Consider the following 18,730-nt stretch of genomic DNA (forward strand, 5'->3'; position numbering starts at 1 on the left):
GGATTAGAGTATTAGACGAAAAGAGACCGCGGCGTGAGCGACGATAAATAGCCTTTTAAGATCCGTGCTGCTGCTAAGACTACCATACCACCACTATTTCGAACAGTGTCTGCAAGCACGGGTAATCTTTTTGCTTTTTAAAAGAAAAAACAAATAATATATTTACAAACAAAAAATAATTTATATATAAATTTTTTATATACGTGTTTACATCAATCTAAAAGTCAAAATTAAAAAAAATCAGATCAATTTCAAACTTAAGATGAAAATTTAAATTTTAGATTGCAGGCATAAACAACAAAAAAGCGAGGGTGCACACCGTAACCATACATCTTCGCCTTTTCTCATCAGAAGCGAAAAGCAGGATATGGGAATACAGAGAGGTCGATACACCAATAACACCATCTAATCATCGACATGCTCTGTATGGGTGAGAGATAAATAAAAGGTGACAAATGACAAAAGATACCATTATTACGATATAGGGGGCGGCTGCATACGTACTACGTGCGTGCCTCCGGCCTAACCCACTCACTATCCCCGGATCCTTTTCCATTTTCACGCTGCATGGAGGAGCTAGCAACCGTGACAGCAACATCTACCAGCGGATCAGCGTGCCTACACCGCGCAAAGGCGACCCCGAAAAGCCGAAGCATGCGCTTGCTTGGAGCAGAAAAGCGCAGGGCCGCCCCGACGACGAGAGATGCATGCATTATTATCCCATTTCCATCCCATGGAGGAGAAGGAGGAAGACGACATGGGCGGGCGGTGGTGTCGTCGTCGTTGTCGCGCACCCTGGGCGTCAGTGTCACGGCGCATGCGTACGAAGTGTGGTGGGAATCGTGGGATATATCGGAATCGGATCGCCGACGCGCGCGCGGCTGAGAGAGAGGGAGAGAGAGATCTCGATGGGTGCCTCGGTCCAAATCAAACGGCCGGTGCACGCGGGCATGGCGGAATGGGCCACGAAGCGCGTACGCGCGCGACACCTGCCCCCGTCTGCAGCTGCAGCTGGTGGCCGCGCCGCGGGGGTGTCGTGTTGACGCGAGGACGGGCGGGCGGACGGAGCCGGCCGGGCGGGTGGGATGCAGGTGGCACGCAGGGAGAGATCGCCTTCGCCGGACGGAGACCCCGCCCGCGGCGCCGGTACGTGGCGTGGCGTGGCGTGGCGTGGCCCCCCGCGCGCGCGCGGCATAACTCCTCGTACGTGCACATGTGCGTTGCGCAGCGGGCGATTTCGCGAGTTTTACACAGGAGCGACCAGGCGGGCAAGGCCGCCGGTAACTCTTGTAATCGTGGATATTCCCTAGTTCACACGTTATATGTAGATTATCAAAATAGTTAAAAAAAAATAAGGCTATCCTTTAAAATAGCAAAAATTTTGTCACTATGAAGCACTTTTTAGCAAAATGGACCTAAACATTAGGGTAAAAAAATTAACAACTTTGCATTTGTTATTTAGCAGTATGGACTAGCAAATTTCGCCAAAAAATACATAGAGACGTGGACCACCTCTCATGTTTGCAAAAAAAAATGACAACTTTTGCATGCCTCTAAATACCAACTTGTAAAAATATAATGCCAAAACTTTTATCATTTGCCATTTATTATTCCAAATGCCTCTAAACAGGGTCTAAGATGGTTTAACGAATAATACATTCCTATAGAAAACATGCAAAATTAAATCTATCATTCACATGTTAAAAAGGTATGGCTACGAATATGCGTATAGCAAACATAGTTTAATTTTTCTCTTTCGTGTAACACCGAATTTGAATGTTTATGAAATGATATATCACATATTAATCTATATTATCTGTTTTTTATAGCTTTTGGATAGTATATGAAAACGAAAGAATATATTCTCGAGAGATTATAATCCATTCAACGTGACCACTGCTCTCAGCTGCTTGGAATTCCAGCCACACAACCAAGGGCGGATTTCTCTTGCCGAATTCGGAGGTGAGATCGATCGAGGCAGCAGCTTAACTGTAATTTGTGTGATTGCGTTTGTCCGATGCGCACGGTACAGACTGGGCACTAGTAGCAGTAAACTATTTCGGCCAGCTCACGGATAGGTTCACATGCTCCCAGACGCGAAGATTTGGAAGGCGGCTAGTTAGTGACCGTGAGCGATACTAACAGCATCCCCAACTGCTCATCTCATCCATCCAAACCTCTATCCTAAAAATAGAGGATGAATAGTAAAAGTTAAGCTCCAGCAGAATATCTATCTTATCATCTATTTTTGGATGTCATACATATTAGGAGAGAAACTCTATATTTAGATGTTCTCTCTCCAATCTTCCAAATAAATATAGAGGATGTCATATATAGATGATCTGCTGGAGTACTAAGTGATATGAATGATTAAAGTGCTTTAGATGATCATTCAAATAAAGATATAGATAATCAAATTTAGATAAACTGTTGGATGCTCTAACACAATATAATTGACAGCACCAACTCACAAAAAAGAAGCTGCTTTGTAGACTTTTGGACATCGTGGTGGTTGCTATTCCTGTTCAGATTAAACCTCTTTTCGGCCTTTTTTTTCCCCTCGACGACAACAGGTTTAGGTTCACGAATGTTTGGATGACATGGACTCACGTTGCGTGATCGAGAGAGAGAGAGAGAGAGTTGCGATGTGATGCTGCTGTGATAAGATAATCTCTTTTGCTGTTATCCTGTTACACATCTAATGAACTCTTAAAGGTAAACGAGCTCTGATTATTGCACGTGAGGCGGTGAGGGAGGTAATATTCAGTACCTAATACAATGTTTCTTAGGCACATGTCCCGTGTATGTGAAGTGATGTCAAAAACTTTAGTACTTACCTATGGACCATATCTTCCCTGACAAAAAGTAATTGTTGACGGATACTATACTGAACACACCTGTATGTATAAAAATTAAGATACTTCTACCCCATAATAAACAAGATGGCAGGCTGCAACAGATACGCTCAACCCATGACTCCCCAATCAATTCTCTGCCCCAGAAATCATCTATATTATCATTTCTTTAAAATGTGGAAGAGAGGAAAAAACAAGCTGTCAGTACTCATTAGTGAGCACTTAGCGAAAAATTTTGGATGGAAGAAATCTATGATCTATTGTGATCTATTATATATTGCACTGACCCTTATGGATATATTTATAGTGTACATAGGAGATAGATACTTAGAGTACAAGATAAATATTCTATCGTATATTTCTAGGATTTTATTTTTATTTTCTAAAATTTTTATTAGACTCTGTTATCTCTAGCTGTATGTATGAGTATCTCTAACGCTTATCAACACATCAGCGTCCACTTATCCACTTGAGCTTCTCCTCATGCCAAGTGCCAGCACTGGAATCATCTCTCTGAACCTCACCTGCTTCCATGCCGGCCTCACCTATATAAACCCTTCTACTCGCCACCAACCAGAGCAGTGAGCAGAGGCAAGAACAGAGCACACGCTTCAGCATCTTCGCTAGCTAGCTAGCTGCAGCCTGCAAGAAGCTATCAGGTAATGGCGGGAGAGAGGAGGAGGAGGAGGAGGGCGGCGGCGGAGGCGGTGGCGTGGTGCTTGGGCCTGGCGGCGGTGGCGCTGCTGCTGGTGGGGTCGGTGGAGGAGGAGGAGGAGGTGGTGGTGCGCGGGGCGCGGCTGGCGGCGGCGCGGCCGTGCGAGGAGATATACGTGGTGGGGGAAGGGGAGACGCTGCACAGCATCAGCGACAAGTGCGGCGACCCCTACATCCTCGAGCAGAACCCGCACGTCCACGACCCCGACGACGTCTTCCCCGGCCTCGTCATCAGGATCACGCCGCCGCGCCCCCAGCTCAACTGATCGACGGATCTATCGACTCATCGACCACCCACCGTGTTGCTCGCCCACCGATCGATCAGAGATCATCTTGTACAGTAGACACCGAATGTATCGCCGGTATGCAGAGATGCATAGTTCTTGTTTTTTTTCGGCCTGAGAGATTTTCTGATCGACGAACGGGTGTATTGGCGGTGTTGTTCTGTTTCGTCGCGTTTGCTTCGTTTGACGATGAACACGTGTTAGAACAGGGGAGGGGTGAGGGGTTGCTAGCTGCGTCTGAGTCTGACATGGCAATGGCTAGTAACCTGATACTGTACAGTACTTGTATGCTTGTCCATTTCGTTCCGCGAGTGGCTACTTCTCGGTTCGTCACATCAACTGAACTGGAAACTGTGCTTGTCAAAAAAAGAAAGAGCGGTCATGGGTGATTGTGATTGGTTAGATGTTTCGCGGAAAAAGTCAGATATATTTAAAAACAAATAATTTATGAATAAAAAAATTATATACGTATTTTTAGTGATATAAAACTAAGGCTGGAAAATAAACTTTAATAAAAAAACATTAAAATTAACTTCAAATTCAAGAAGAAAAATTTAAATTTTAGCTTATATGAAAGATGGTGGTGAATTAAAATTGGCTAGAGAACTTTACATGCATTGGGCTATACAACTGGGGAAAAAAAATCTAAACACGTCAAGACCTCCTTCCAAACACAAAAAAAATAGAGCATATTTGATTTAGAGGAATTTTATAAGAATTTTTTTTAAAAAAATGAATTGTTGTGTGTTAAAACCCTATAAAATCCATGAGTTTCAAAGTAGTCCTTACAGAATTATAGAAAGTAGTCCCGTTTCTCCAAACTTTACACAAAATTTCTCCGATCCGTATAACCACTCCAACTAGCCTTCTTTTATTCTTTTATGAATGAATTCAAGCAAGAACAAACCATTCTGCCCCGCCGGCATCGTAACAGAAAAATAGCCGGGGCAAAGAGTAGTTTACGGTTTTAAAATCCATGCACGTTCAAAACAATTTCAAGATGGGCAAGTAAACTCTCCTGCTTGCATTGATCATCGATCCATTTCTCTCTGTTTGACAAAGCTCATCACTTCTGCATGTATGCAGTATTCTTCTTGGGAATTTACAAAAGCTTCTCGCGGATCTTCTTTGGCGCGCAAAACCATCTGCAGATTATTTGACACATCTACTCTTGATCTACCAGTGAGCTAACTCCGGATATATAAACAGACCGAAAGTTTCGTATCAGGGGAGCGTGAAAAAGGCTTCAGAATTTGCCGGCGAGAAAATGGCAGCACCTGGCCGCGCGAGCTCGGCGGCGCCGGCGCTCGCCGCCGCCGTGCTCGTCTCGCTCTGCCTCGCCGCGGTCTCGGAGGAAGGTGCGTGGCGTTTGCAGCTTTTGCATTGGGTCTTAGCGTTTTCTTTGTGTGTCCGTCGTGTTCGATGCGATAATGGCGTGGTGCGTACGCTGTGCAGAGCAACTGGAGAACCTGCGGTTCGTGCGGCACGCGCAGGACGCGCCGGCGGTGTCGAGCTACAACTACATCGTGATCGGCGGCGGCACGGCGGGGTGCCCGCTGGCGGCGACGCTGTCGGAGCACTCGCGGGTGCTGCTGCTGGAGCGCGGCGGCCTGCCGTACGCCAACATGTCGAGCGAGCAGCACTTCACGGACGCGCTGGCCGACACGTCGCCGGCGTCGCCGGCGCAGCGGTTCATCTCGGAGGACGGCGTGGTGAACGCGCGCGCGCGGGTGCTCGGCGGCGGGAGCTGCCTCAACGCCGGGTTCTACACGCGGGCCAGCAACGAGTACGTGCGCGCCGCCGGGTGGGACGCGCGGCTGGTGAACTCGTCGTACCGGTGGGTGGAGCGCTCGCTGGTGTTCCGCCCCGACGTGCCGCCGTGGCAGGCGGCGCTCCGCGACGCGCTGCTCGAGGCCGGCGTCACGCCCGACAACGGCTTCACCTTCGACCACGTCACCGGCACCAAGATCGGCGGAACCATCTTCGACAACTCCGGCCAGCGCCACACCGCCGCCGACTTCCTCCGCCACGCCCGCCCCCGCGGCCTCACCGTCCTCCTCTACGCCACCGTATCCAGAATCCTCTTCAGACGCCAAGGTAATATATTTCTCCCCACGCCATGAAGTGAAGAAAGTTGCACCACCTGAGGACGGCGAGCTTTGCCATGGCAGACGGGGTGGCGTACCCGGTGGCGTACGGGGTGGTGTTCACCGACCCGCTGGGGGCGCAGCACCGGGTGTACCTCCGCGACGGCGCGAAGAACGAGGTGATCGTGTCGGCGGGGACGCTGGGGAGCCCGCAGCTGCTGATGCTGAGCGGCGTCGGGCCGCAGGCTCACCTGGAGGCGCACGGCATCGAGGTGCTCGTCGACCAACCCATGGTCGGGCAGGGCGTCGCCGACAACCCAATGAACTCGGTGTTCATCCCGTCGCCGGTGCCCGTCGAGCTCTCCCTCGTGCAGGTCGTCGGCATCACCCGCTCCGGCAGCTTCATCGAGGGCGTGAGCGGCTCGGAGTTCGGCATGCCGGTCTCCGACGGCGCGCTCCGGTGGGCGCGCAGCTTCGGGATGCTCTCCCCGCAGACGGGGCAGCTCGGCACGCTGCCGCCGAAGCAGAGGACGCCGGAGGCGCTGCAGCGGGCGGCGGAGGCGATGATGCGGCTTGACAGGAGGGCGTTCCGGGGAGGCTTCATCCTGGAGAAGATCCTCGGGCCGGTGTCCTCCGGCCACATCGAGCTGCGCACCGCCGACCCGAGGGCGAACCCGGCGGTGACGTTCAACTACTTCCGGGAGGCGGAGGACCTGGAGCGGTGCGTCCATGGCGTCGAGACGATCGAGCGGGTCATCCAGTCGCGGGCCTTCTCCAACTTCACCTACGCCAACGCCTCCGTCGAGTCCATCTTCACCGACTCCGCCAACTTCCCCGTCAACCTGCTGCCCCGCCACGCCAACGACTCCCGCTCGCCGGAGCAGTACTGCAAGGACACCGTCATGACCATCTGGCACTACCACGGCGGCTGTCACGTCGGCGCCGTCGTCGACGACGACTACCGGGTGTTCGGGGTGCAGGGGCTCAGGGTCATCGACAGCTCCACCTTCAAGTACTCGCCCGGCACCAATCCTCAGGCCACCGTCATGATGCTCGGCAGGTACCTGAAACGGCTTTATTTTCACCTAGCATCATTAGCTCATGAAAATGCATTGCCATCAGTAACTAACAGTGTAGTTTTCAATCTGCACAGGTATATGGGTGTGAAGATTCAGGCCGAGAGATGGAGGAAATGATGAACAAAATATGTATTACCTTTGACCACTTCAGAGTAAAAAAAACATGTGATTCAGACAAAAGAAAAATGAGTTATACTGGCTCTAGAATAGGTTTATCTTTCACCATGTTTTTACTCTTCCCTTGACATAGGTTTAGTATATGCTTGTTGATTCTGATCTTGGACACGGCTGAATGCATTGCATAACAGAGCAGAAACTTATGTTACAAAGGCATCATGGAGGAATAAATGGATTAAAAGTTCTGTGACGCTTGAGAAAAGGGAACCAGCAAATCAAGGCTCGAGATAATTACACTGGAAACTTATTTCTCTGGCTTTACACGTTGATGAATCTGTTGCTGCTACAAACATCATATTCCCTAAATATAGGGGATGACGCCCCTCAAAACATACTTTATCTTCCATACATGGGTCAAATTACACAAAGAACATACTACTGACAGCGATGATCAATTTTCTTAATAAAGGCATGAAAGAAATGCAGGGTCATAACCTCTTCTTGGCATGTCCTACTTGGTTTCAACCTATATTGCTAGCAAAATTTCCATCCTATCTATATACCTCAGGAAGCAGAATTGCTCAGAATCACTAGCAGTTGTATACTTGGATAATTGAAATTCATATTGTGAGGTTTTCTTGGATAGCTAGGAATGATCCACAGATGTTACCACCCATGTCTGGGAATAACGCACATCCTGGCAAGGGTTTCACTTTGCCTTTACGATCAACAGTTACAGGGTACTTCATTAGGTGGCCTCTCATCTCAGTCACCTCATTATCAAAAAATCGTTCCCAATTCTGTTCACCGATGTAGCGAACTCGTCTTATGCATTCCAGGGTCTCTGGATAGTTGAAGCCATCCTCAACAACTCCAATATGCTCTGCCCAAAGAGACATTCTGTACCCATAAATCTGCACATGAGATCATCAAATTTGAATTAAAGTGTGGTATACCAGTTATATCCTACAATAGGTATTTCCCTTAAAACAGCTAGCAGAAGTTCTTGCCCAATTGTGCAAGACTTTGAAACTCAGTTTTACTTGATATGCAACTCTCTCTATTTCTACAAAAATACAAATACAACATACATTTTTAGCTATCAGTCTACACCATTATAATATGGTCACAACATCATGGATGGCGTACATTGCTCTATTTTTCTTCCAATTAATATATGCTTGAGTGAACGTGGTAAGCTTCTTTTAGCCTTGTCTTAATAGTATGATTTGTAGGTGAACATTTTACATTCCCATAGGTTATGATCCCAATACAAGAGATACATGCAACGAATATATACAGTAGTAGTACTGACTGCTGAGCACCAGAAAACAGCAGTGTAAAGAGAACAAGAAAGTGCAAATGTACAATCGCTCAAGGAACAATATCAAGATATGAGCTTATGATGCTGCCTCAGTTCTGTAGATCTCTAGTGCGATACAGACATGAAGCACATTACCTGTCCACGGGGTGCAGAAATCTTATTTGCCCATGTATACTGTGGTTGATATGCTCCCATCGCAATCTCAGTATCTCTGATACCTTCCATTGACCTCTGATTGATATTAGCTGATCCAATTATCACATATTCATCATCCACAATCATGCCTTTTGAATGTACATAGACCATGAATCTTCTGTGCTTCCTAGCTTGTTCCTGAATGGTAAGTGCAGAATAATGAACGAGGTTGCATGCATGCAGTTGTCATGTAAGTCAGATATGAAACGAAAAGAAAAATAAAGGTCAATGAGATCGCATAATAGCAAGTACATCAGGTATATTAATATCTCATGGTAATCGAAAGCGATTGTGGAGCATCTACATAATTGAGTCAAATCGTTCGTCAATCAAAAGTCTTCTTTCTAGACAAAAAAGCATAGGTGTAAAAAACTAGAATTTCCATGTATGCTCTGACAAAGAAACAAACGTGGATGCCATTGGATATTTTTCTTCCATGTATGATCAAGAGAACAAGACTTTATATCAATCTCCTTTAAGCACTAAGTACAATATAGCAAGTCACAGTAAAAGTCATCTTCAGAGGCTGAAAGGATCAGTACCTTTGACATTATTGTACAACACAGCCTAAAGAACCGTGTTGGTACTTAGTTGATTCAATGTGACATTAATTACTGTATTCCATACTATATAAATGAAAATAAGCAGCAATAACCTTACCAGGAAAGCAAAAACCAATAGGGATACTTGGGATTATTTGTCAAAAGGGAAAAAAGCAAGACATCATACCTGAGGAGCATTTGTCACATTTGAAGTGCTGGGATCATCAGCAACTTCGCGATTGCCAAGACAAAAGAAGTTCAAATAATCCTGAGGCTCATAAACATCATCTAGACCCTCTTCTTTCAGGGCCCTATATATTGTCTCGTACATCATTTGCATTGTTTTGTTCTACAGTGTCAAAAAACAAACATGTAATTATGATTTATGGACAAATTGGGCATAATCTACAAGAACACAATAACAAGACGTGGAGCAGACATGTTAATCTGACCTGCCAGTAAAGAATTCGTTGTGTAGGACGACCAGTTGGATTACCCTCTGGCCACATGGGTATTACTATATATGCAGAGAATCTCTCTTTCGCCTTAATCTTGTTTGCAATTTTGAGAGCAATTTCAATGGGTATTAAATTATTGGCCCCTGAAAACTCACAAATTTGAATACCAATTTAGAACCAGTTAAGGGATTTGTGGTATTCTGAATTGCTGAAATGGTTATCGAATCAACAAAATTTAGTGTATGCTGTATGTTTTCCTAGATTTTTGGTGGGTGCATCCGTGCATGTTAATTGTTAGTTCAGAAAAGCAAAATAAAATTCACATGATATGCTTACCAATATCTTTGTTTGAATCCCAATTAAATGAAGATCCAATGAAGTACTGATTCTCAATATAAATAAAGTGCTGCGCTCCGCGGATAGCATTGACATATGCACTATGTATGCTCATATCAATCAGGACATTCTTCCCACAAACAAGATTCTGCTAGGCAAAGCAAGCTGTTAGTGTGAAAATCACTACAGAATATAATATTACTACCTCTATTTCATAATGTAAGATGTTTGACTTTCTTGGTTACAACGTTTAACCATTCATCTTACTCAAAAATTTAGTACAAATATAAAAAAAACAAGTCGTGATTAAAGTTATTTTGATAATAGAGTAAGTCACAAGCAAAATAAATAATATTTTCATAATTTTTTAAATAAGACAAATGGTCAAATATTGCAAGCAAAATAGTCAAACATCTTACATTATAAAACAGAGGAAGTAGCAGTTAGAACCATATTCAATTACCTTACGGGTTGCTTCCCGTGGATCCTTTGGAAATCCTTTGGCAGAATTTGAATCAAGAGACCGAAACACCTAAGGTTCATACCAAGGAGAGTTCAACCAGGAAGTTAAAACCAGGAAATAATTTTGATTCTCTGACTACAATATACTTTAAATACCTGAACATGCCATGTCTCTGGATCATTGTCACTAAAATATATCGCATCATTAATGCTTATAACATCAGGTATTCTTTCGATACTGAGAAGAGCATCGTCATATGATTTTGCCAACTTTTTAATCCCATGGCGTTTGGATGCCTTTAACCAACGCTCCTGAAAATTTTGCAAAACATCATATGCTGCTGGACCATCAATCTTTGAATGCAAGTCATGCCATGGTTCCCTTGGGCCACGAGCATCAACCGTCTGCAAATAAAAATTAAGAAAGGAGCTGTCAGGTTCCAGAACACTGAGGATATGGGAAGATGGAGCAACTTTCTGTCCAAATACGTTCCATGATTAGGAACTGAATATTAGGTAGGTGTCTAACTATCATCTTCTCAAATTCAACAACTATACTTTATTTAGTAGTACATCAGAAAACATGTCAAGATACAAGTACATGTTACAGGAATCAAACACTTACAGCAAAGTTTGGATTGTAATAATCCTCCTTGTGCACAGTCTGAAGAGTCCTAAATAGAGGATGCATAGGTGTATCATATCGTCCACCGCACAAATCAAGCCCCCCAACAAAAGCAATTATTTTCCTCTTATAATTGCCAGCATCAGCATCCACAATAACTGTTTTCTGATGATGAGTAAAAATAGTTCCTGTTTCCTGTATTTTCAATAATGTCGATAAATAGATGGTACTAAAGAATTAATAGAATACAAGATTGTTTGATAAATTCCATTTTACACAAGAATCTGACAACAAATCTGTGTCAATTATGTGCAAATATAATTTATCTTCCTGATCAAATATGTGAAGTAAGGCATAACTTCAGAACATGAAGAGTAGACATATTGCAATCACTCATTTGGCGTAATCAAATATAGTAATTATGGTGAAAACCAATGATAATGGATAAGGTTTTATGGCTTCATCATAGACATAACCTGCTGCTTCACCCAGCTGTGTCGTTTCCCAGCAGATCGTGGGCAAAGCAATACTTGAACTGAAGAGTGCTTAAAAAATCTGCGAGTCTCCTCATCTCGTGTGCCCATGAAACCATCCTACAAGTGAGTAAGTACAATCTACTTCAGTTTTTCCAGCATCATGAAACATGGGACCTGATATGGTATATGTACCAAAAGGACAAGATACAACTATCACAGAAAATTTGAAGTAATATTGCTTGATGCAACTGGATGTTTTGTAAAATATTTAATGTCATAACCCCAGCTGTAAAAATGCCCTTTATCAATGTCTCACTACATGTGGATCCTAGGCCAGATGTGAACGAGACAATGGAGTAGGAAAATCTTCAAGTGCCAATCTTTCCCAATTTTTCCAACATTGCAGCACTTTAGTTTATACATTTGCAGTTTGGACACAGATATGTTTAGTGCGTATCATAAAAGTCATGAACACAACAGTTTTGAACTTAATGAATAACTCATACCGTCTTAATTCCAAGAATACTCCTTGATGTTGGATCATCCCACACAAGAAGCAAAACCCTCACTCCTTCCTGAGACTTCGTCTTCAACAGGTCCCCAAGTGATTGAGCGTTCACAGCCCCCTCCCTTACAAGGTGGATTGTGTGGAACACTGACCATCCCACTATGTAAATCAACCGTCTTGCCTGGCATATGGCATTGTAAATGTCATGCCAACACTGCCCATGCTGGTAGCGCACTCCATGATCAAGCCAGATATCCGGGAGACAACCATCAGGCACGTGTGCATCCTGATACAGTGTCACTCTATTGCCACGCCTCAACGGGAAGTAAGTATTAGGAACTCCCAGGCAATCTGGACCAGCAATGACACCATGGTGATACATTGTGAGGCGAGCCACCGGGATGTATTGTATGGACAACCGCAATACAGCGCCTCGAGCACATGGCTTGCCATTCGGTTCAAGTACATCAAAGATGCCCTCGATCCTTTCTCCAGCAAGGAGCTTCTCAGCAGGAATCGCCACGGTGCCTATAAGCTGAGCACCGAAGACATCATTGTCCTTGACTATGAACTGGACCTCAGCTGCCTCATGCCCAACAGGGACGATGAAATTCTGCGTCCAAACAGGGTTCTCATTGTTGGGAATGACGAAGGTACGCGCGACGGTGGCGTAGGAGACCTGGATAGCAACGTAGGGATCGCTAGTCATGTTGGCGGTGGACATTTTGCTGCCGACGGCGCCGGTGATGCGAGGTCCGAGGAGGTCGCCGACCCTCTTGGAGAAGAGATCCTTGTTTGGGAGGTTCCGAGCGTCGAACACCCAGATGTCGAGGCTGCCGTGGAGCAGCACCACCTTCAGGGACGGCCTCACGCTGCCGTGCTGCGACCCTCCGGCCGGGGAGCCGTACGGCACCATCTGCATCCCACCACCACCGTGGCTGCTCCCGCCGCTCGAGAACGATGCCGAAGGCGGCAGCACGGAGGGGGACGACGCGGGCACGGCCGCCGGCGGCGGGTAGTCCGCGCGGTCGGAGATGTGCATGTTGGCGAGCACATCGGCAATGGGGTAGGACGGCGCGGAAGGCGCGGGCGACTCGGGGGTCGATGCCGCCGGCTGGTGGTGGAAGCTGGCGCTCGGGGAGATCGACGGGCTCTGACCGGGGCTCGGGTACGAGGGATACACCGGCGGATGCGGCGGAGGGTACGCGTGGTGGTGGTGGTACTGCTGCTGCTGCTGCGGCGGCGGGTAAGGCTGAAGCGGGCCAGAATGGTGCGCGTACGGCTGCGGCTGAGGCGGCGCGGGGGGGTAACCAGGGAAGGACGGCGACGGCGCGAGGTAGGCGGAGGGCGGGGGCCCCGTCGGCTGGGGAGGAGGGTACTGGTACTGGCTGTACGGGTACGGGTACTGCTGCGGCGGATAGGGGTACCCTTGACCTCCATGATTGCCGCCCTCCATCGTCGCCCGGAGCTCGGTCGCCGATTCCTCTGCCCTCCTACCGTTTTGACCCCGCCTCGGCTCGCCCCGCACCCCGATCACCCCCCCTCTCTCCGTGGGCGCCAAGCGGAGGGGGTCCGAGCAGCAGCCGCGTCGCGGTAGCTGGTAATGGGAGAGTCGTGGGCGGCGGGCGAGCACGACGGGGGAGACCAGAGACCAGATCGCGGAGAGGGGAGGAGGAGGAAGAAGAAGAGAAATAACGGTGGGTGAGGCTGGAAGAACCCCACGAGCCGTGCCGTGCCGCCAGCCCAGGTGGGTTGGCGACCGCGCGGACGCTGACCGGTCCGGGTCCGACCGAACCGCCTCAATCCTAACGTCGTGGGGCCCACTTGTCGCCTTAGAATATAGTCAACAAGTTGGCTATAAGAATATAGTCTTTTCTTAGCCCATCCATATAGTAGTTAGCTCTTCATCATTAATACAGGACTCATATGTCATTCTCACAGAGTTTCTTGGTTCATGTGTATATAGCTAGCTTATAGCCTGCTATTATACTTGCTCTTACTGCTGCGCTTGGCTCGTCTCAGGCCTTGTTTAGTTTGAAAATTTTTTTACAAAAACATCATATCAAAACTTTAAACACACATCTAAAGTATTAAACGTATTCTAATTACAAAATAAATTTCAGATTCCACCTTGAAACCGCGAGACGAATCTTTTAAGTCTAATTAATCCGTCATTAGCACATGTTGGTTACTGTAGCACTTATGGCTAATCATGTCATAATTAGGCTCAAAATATTCGCCTCACTATTTCCTCCATAACTGTGTAATTAATTTTAATGTTTATATATATTTAATGCTTTACTAGATATCCGAAAATTTGATGTGATATTTTTGGAAAAAAATTCGGGAACTAAACATAGCCTCACCGAAGTTTCTTGTGTTTTCAATCTTCATAAACAAGGTACTCCCAGATGTTTGACGTCGTTGATTTTTTATACATGTTTGATCATTTATCTTATTTAAAAAATTTACTAAATTATTAATTATTTTTATATTATTTTGTGTATTGTTAAATATATTTTTATGCATATATATAGCTTTACATATTTGACAAATTTTTTTTAATAAGACGAATAGTCAAACGCATATAAAAAAGCCAATGTCGCTAAATATTTAGGGACGGAGGTAGTATTTCCGTCCGTGACAAGTTAAAAGATTTTCTGTCTCTGTCCTACTTAGGTTTATATGTATGATGATAAATTTATACACATATATAAATTTAGATAAATCTAAACAGTTTTATAACATCAAACGAATAGAGCATGTAACATAGATAAAAATAATGATAATTCATATATTTCATTCACCCGCTGAAGTATGTGTTAATGACATACTATTACAACTCAGATAAAAACATATTACAACTCGATAAAACCGGTCCGATAAAACCATAGACTGACTATAACCTTACACTATACAACCAGCAGCACGTGTGATGGTAGCTGATAACGCGGTTAGAGGTTTCTTCAGGGACATTGCTTCATTATCTGCTTAGCTGAAATAAATTCTTTTTTAAAGACCAACTCTCCTATTGTAATTTCTAATTATGGATAAAATATATATTAGTTTTTTGCATTATTTTTAAAGTAAAATTTAACTTTATAGTAGTTAAATCATTTGTTTTTATCCACATATAATTATTAAAAAATTAAATAACCCTTAATCTTACCATAGCTATTTCAAACACCACCCTAGTAATATATTGTACCTAAAAGTAATGTAAATATTACAGTGAGAAAAGGAAATATTCCCTTTTGTCTTTTATCATATATCCTTAAGCGGGCTCAGTGTCACGTCTCACGAAACGAAAAAGTCTTCAAAGGTTTTCTTTTCGATGCTTGGGTCTAATCGCCCAAGTAGTCAAGTTACGTGTTCTGAATTTTCAATTGTAATTTTAACTTTCTGCCTTTCTGGTAGAGTACCGCTGCCTAACGTAGAAACATTTCAAGACGCAACTAGACCATCGAATCCACTCCAATTTCAAGACGCAACTAGACCATCGAATCCACTCCGCTGTAAAACGATTGAAAGAAACTGATAAAATTGTAAGGGGCTGTTTAGTTTTCAAAAATTTTTCTCAAAAACATCACATCGAATCTTTGGACATTTTATTTTATTAAATATATATATATAAACAGTAAAACTAATTACATAGATATGAAGAAAATAGTGAGACGAATATTTTGAGTCTAATTAGGACATGATTAGTCATAAGTGCTACAGTAATCAACATGTGCTAATGACGGATTAATTAGACTCAAAAGATTCGTCTCGTGGTTTCCAGGCGGAATCTGAAATTTGTTTTGTAATTAGACTAAGTTTAATACTTTAAATGTGTGTTTAAAGTTTTGATGTGATGTTTTTGCAAAAATTTTGTAAACTAAACAACCCCTAATATTGTGGGAAAGCAAATTTCCAGCCAAATGTGCACCATGAGGTTTCCATTGATCCAGTTTAAATATTTTGAAAATATAATATTCCAAGTTTAATATCTTAACACGGAACATGTCCAAGACAATACGTTTTATCGTTGTTTTCTGTTATTTAATTTAATTTTATTATTTTGCATTTTTTTGCACGCAAACGGCAAGCAACCGAGAAGTATTTTAGTGAAAATTGTTACTCTGCGTTCTAATTATACACAAGCAACTTGCATTTTCGAACCGTTGACATCTCATTTCTTATAGGCTAAGCATCATGAGTGCCACGCTGCTAAGGTTTCTTGGTCTGATATGCTCAAGAGCAGATCACGGTGCCGCCCTGATGCCCAACGGCCCGCACATGTTAGATGCCCCTACCAGAGAGTTTAATTTTTCTATCTTTCCGATTCTGCTTATAAGTTAAAATTTAAATTTTTAATCCTAAATATAGAGTTGATTTTAGATTTTTTTTATCAAAGTTTTATTTGTTAGCCTTGGCTTTTATATCACTAAAAATACATATATAAAAAATTTATTCACTAATTATTTGTCGTTTCTAAATATATTGTTTGGCCACTCCTAAGCTTTTCTGGCAACTCGTTTCGAGATCACGCCATCGACGCATGATTCGCTTTCGCCGTCTTTCTCCGAGTTCAGAGTTCTGACAGGGACAAAGGGGCTGTACCACAACTCAAGATATATAGGTTTGACATGGTTGCAGCGTTCGTTTGGTTCGTGTCATATTTATAGTAAATTTTATTTATCAATACAAGAATTTCACATGCCACTGTCTTGTAAAAATATGATACACTACTCTAACTAAAGTTTAGCTTCAATTTTATCGGTCACAGTCTATAAATAAAAAAAAAAGTATAACATTGAATCAGCCAGCCAAACTCTTGAGTTCTGAATGACAATTTCGCACCGTATTATGTTGGCACCAACGATTCTGTAACTCGTTTCATTTTTCGCAGATGGATTGATAGATTCACTGAAATCGCGTATGCCTTCAGGCTTAAGGCGCTTAGCTAATGTCTGAAATGACAGCAAGATTAGAACGAAGGATATATCTGAATCTGATTGTTGTCATCCTTTCATCCTTTGCCTCATTTCTTGTCGCCAAGGATCCAAACCTGACTTATTGGGCCACGGTGGCGGAACGGCCCATCTCGGCCCAATAAGTATAACACCATATTGGGCCACGTTTCCGCCATACCAGCGATGCGGGGCCCAAAGCTTGTGTTGGGCCCAAAGTCCGAATCATACCCCCTCCTCGTCCTCCTCCGGCTCCCCCAAAACCTAGGGTAGTTTCCCTTCTCACGAAGCGGATCACATCGGCGGTGCCGGCCAAGCTCCGGCGAGCCGTCGGCGATGGCGCGGCCAGCGACCTCCCTTCCTCTTGCACGCCCCTTGCCGCTCGGTTTGATGTCCTCGCTTCGCTGATCGAAGCAACCTGGAACAATTTGTCCGCACACGATGATAGCTTGTGGTAGCCGCCGAACCAGCAAGCTGGATCTGGGGTCCCCCGGGGTATAATTGATGAGCTTTTGGCAGCTGCCATCAGCGTAAGAAGGTTGCTTTACCTGAATGCTTTCATCGAGCCTTTTTCTATACGATCCTCGCTTGCTGAAGATAGTAGCAGGAAGGAAGTGGTATTACGATCTGGAATCTGAACTTTCATCTTCTTCTTTTTTTATGAGTTTGTCACTCTCTTTTGCTGATGTTTGTTGCTTGCTTTTAGCTAGACATGTAGGACGATCTGATCCTTTTTTTCAAGATCCAGGAATTGATGAAGATGGAAATATCCGCGGCTTCTGTGATGCTACCATGTTCAATGTTCTCGTCCCCTTTGGACTAGTTCTGTTGCGAAACAAGGACTGCATCAAAATTATTGACGCGGAAGAACTGTGTGATGTGCACATCTGCTTTCATCGTGTCACCTGGTTTCACCTGCATTGTTCAGGGCATGGTTAAGAGCGGCTATTCGGTTCTGCACAGATCAGTTCATGAACACAGAGACAATTGAAAGACGAAGTTGATTCTTCTCGAAGGCTTTGATCTTTTGTGGAAGTCCCTGGATATTTGTGTGGTCTCAGGGGACTTGGAGGTCCCAGCAAATTTACTGCACTGGTACGTTCAGAAACAGTAATTTGATTCTCTTCCCAAAACTTTTTTTCAAAAATATCTATCGAATTTTTGGACACCTAAATAAAGTAGTAAACATTGATGAATCAAAAAACTAATTACACAGTATGGAAGAAATCTTGAGACTAAATCTTTTTAGCCTAATTAGTCCATGATTAGCCATAAATGCTATAGTAACCAGCATGTGCTAATGACGGATTAATTAGGCTCAAAAGATTCGTCTCGCGGTTTCTAGGCTAGCCGTGAAATTCGTTTTTTCATTCGTGTCTGAAAACCCCTTTCGATATCCGGTCAAACGTTCAACGTGATGTTTTTGAAAAAAATTTTGGCAACTAAACACCACCTCAGTTGACACGTTTGTAAGTCATTCCTGTTTCAGTAGTCCTATCCATTTCATGGGGTGGACATCTCACATCTCCCATCTTCTGAAGAGTGAAGATCCAGCATGACATTGCTGCAGATGAACTAGGATAAATTTCATTTGAAGACAGTGCAGTTGAAGCAACGTTTGCCATCATTTGAAGTACCAGGATAAATTCATTTCTTTACCTTGTACAGTCACGAGGCATGAATGAGTTGAAACCTCAGTTTGAAGTACAGCAC

The 18,730-nt window shown here is 44.3% G+C and overlaps 3 protein-coding genes across 3 annotated transcripts; 2 read left to right on the forward strand and 1 right to left on the reverse strand.

Annotated features, from left to right (window-relative positions):
- The first annotated feature begins 3,452 nt into the window (after positions 1–3,452).
- Positions 3,453–4,204, forward strand: LOC102721488. The gene has a single exon (XM_040528403.1). The coding sequence runs from the start codon at positions 3,518–3,520 to the stop codon at positions 3,833–3,835; it is 318 nt and encodes a 105-aa protein (XP_040384337.1). The 5' UTR covers positions 3,453–3,517; the 3' UTR covers positions 3,836–4,204.
- An 808-nt stretch (positions 4,205–5,012) lies between these two features.
- On the forward strand, positions 5,013–7,220 carry LOC102707523 (protein HOTHEAD-like). Its single transcript, XM_006661911.3, has 4 exons — positions 5,013–5,211; positions 5,309–5,950; positions 6,025–7,000; positions 7,094–7,220. Exons 1-4 carry the CDS (start codon positions 5,121–5,123, stop codon positions 7,134–7,136), a joined length of 1,752 nt encoding a protein of 583 aa, XP_006661974.2. The 5' UTR covers positions 5,013–5,120; the 3' UTR covers positions 7,137–7,220.
- A 359-nt stretch (positions 7,221–7,579) lies between these two features.
- Positions 7,580–13,768, reverse strand: LOC102707805 (phospholipase D gamma 1-like). The gene is made up of 10 exons (XM_015841877.2): positions 12,061–13,768; positions 11,555–11,671; positions 11,079–11,273; positions 10,610–10,858; positions 10,455–10,523; positions 9,992–10,139; positions 9,650–9,798; positions 9,385–9,546; positions 8,596–8,793; positions 7,580–8,050 (listed from the first exon to the last, which is right to left on the reverse strand). The coding sequence occupies exons 1-10, from the start codon at positions 13,516–13,518 to the stop codon at positions 7,757–7,759; spliced, it is 3,039 nt and encodes a 1,012-aa protein (XP_015697363.2). The 5' UTR covers positions 13,519–13,768; the 3' UTR covers positions 7,580–7,756.
- Between the last annotated feature and the right edge of the window lie 4,962 nt (positions 13,769–18,730).

This window comes from Oryza brachyantha, chromosome 10 (genome assembly GCF_000231095.2).
Source record: "Oryza brachyantha chromosome 10, ObraRS2, whole genome shotgun sequence".
Taxonomy (NCBI): domain Eukaryota; kingdom Viridiplantae; phylum Streptophyta; class Magnoliopsida; order Poales; family Poaceae; genus Oryza; species Oryza brachyantha.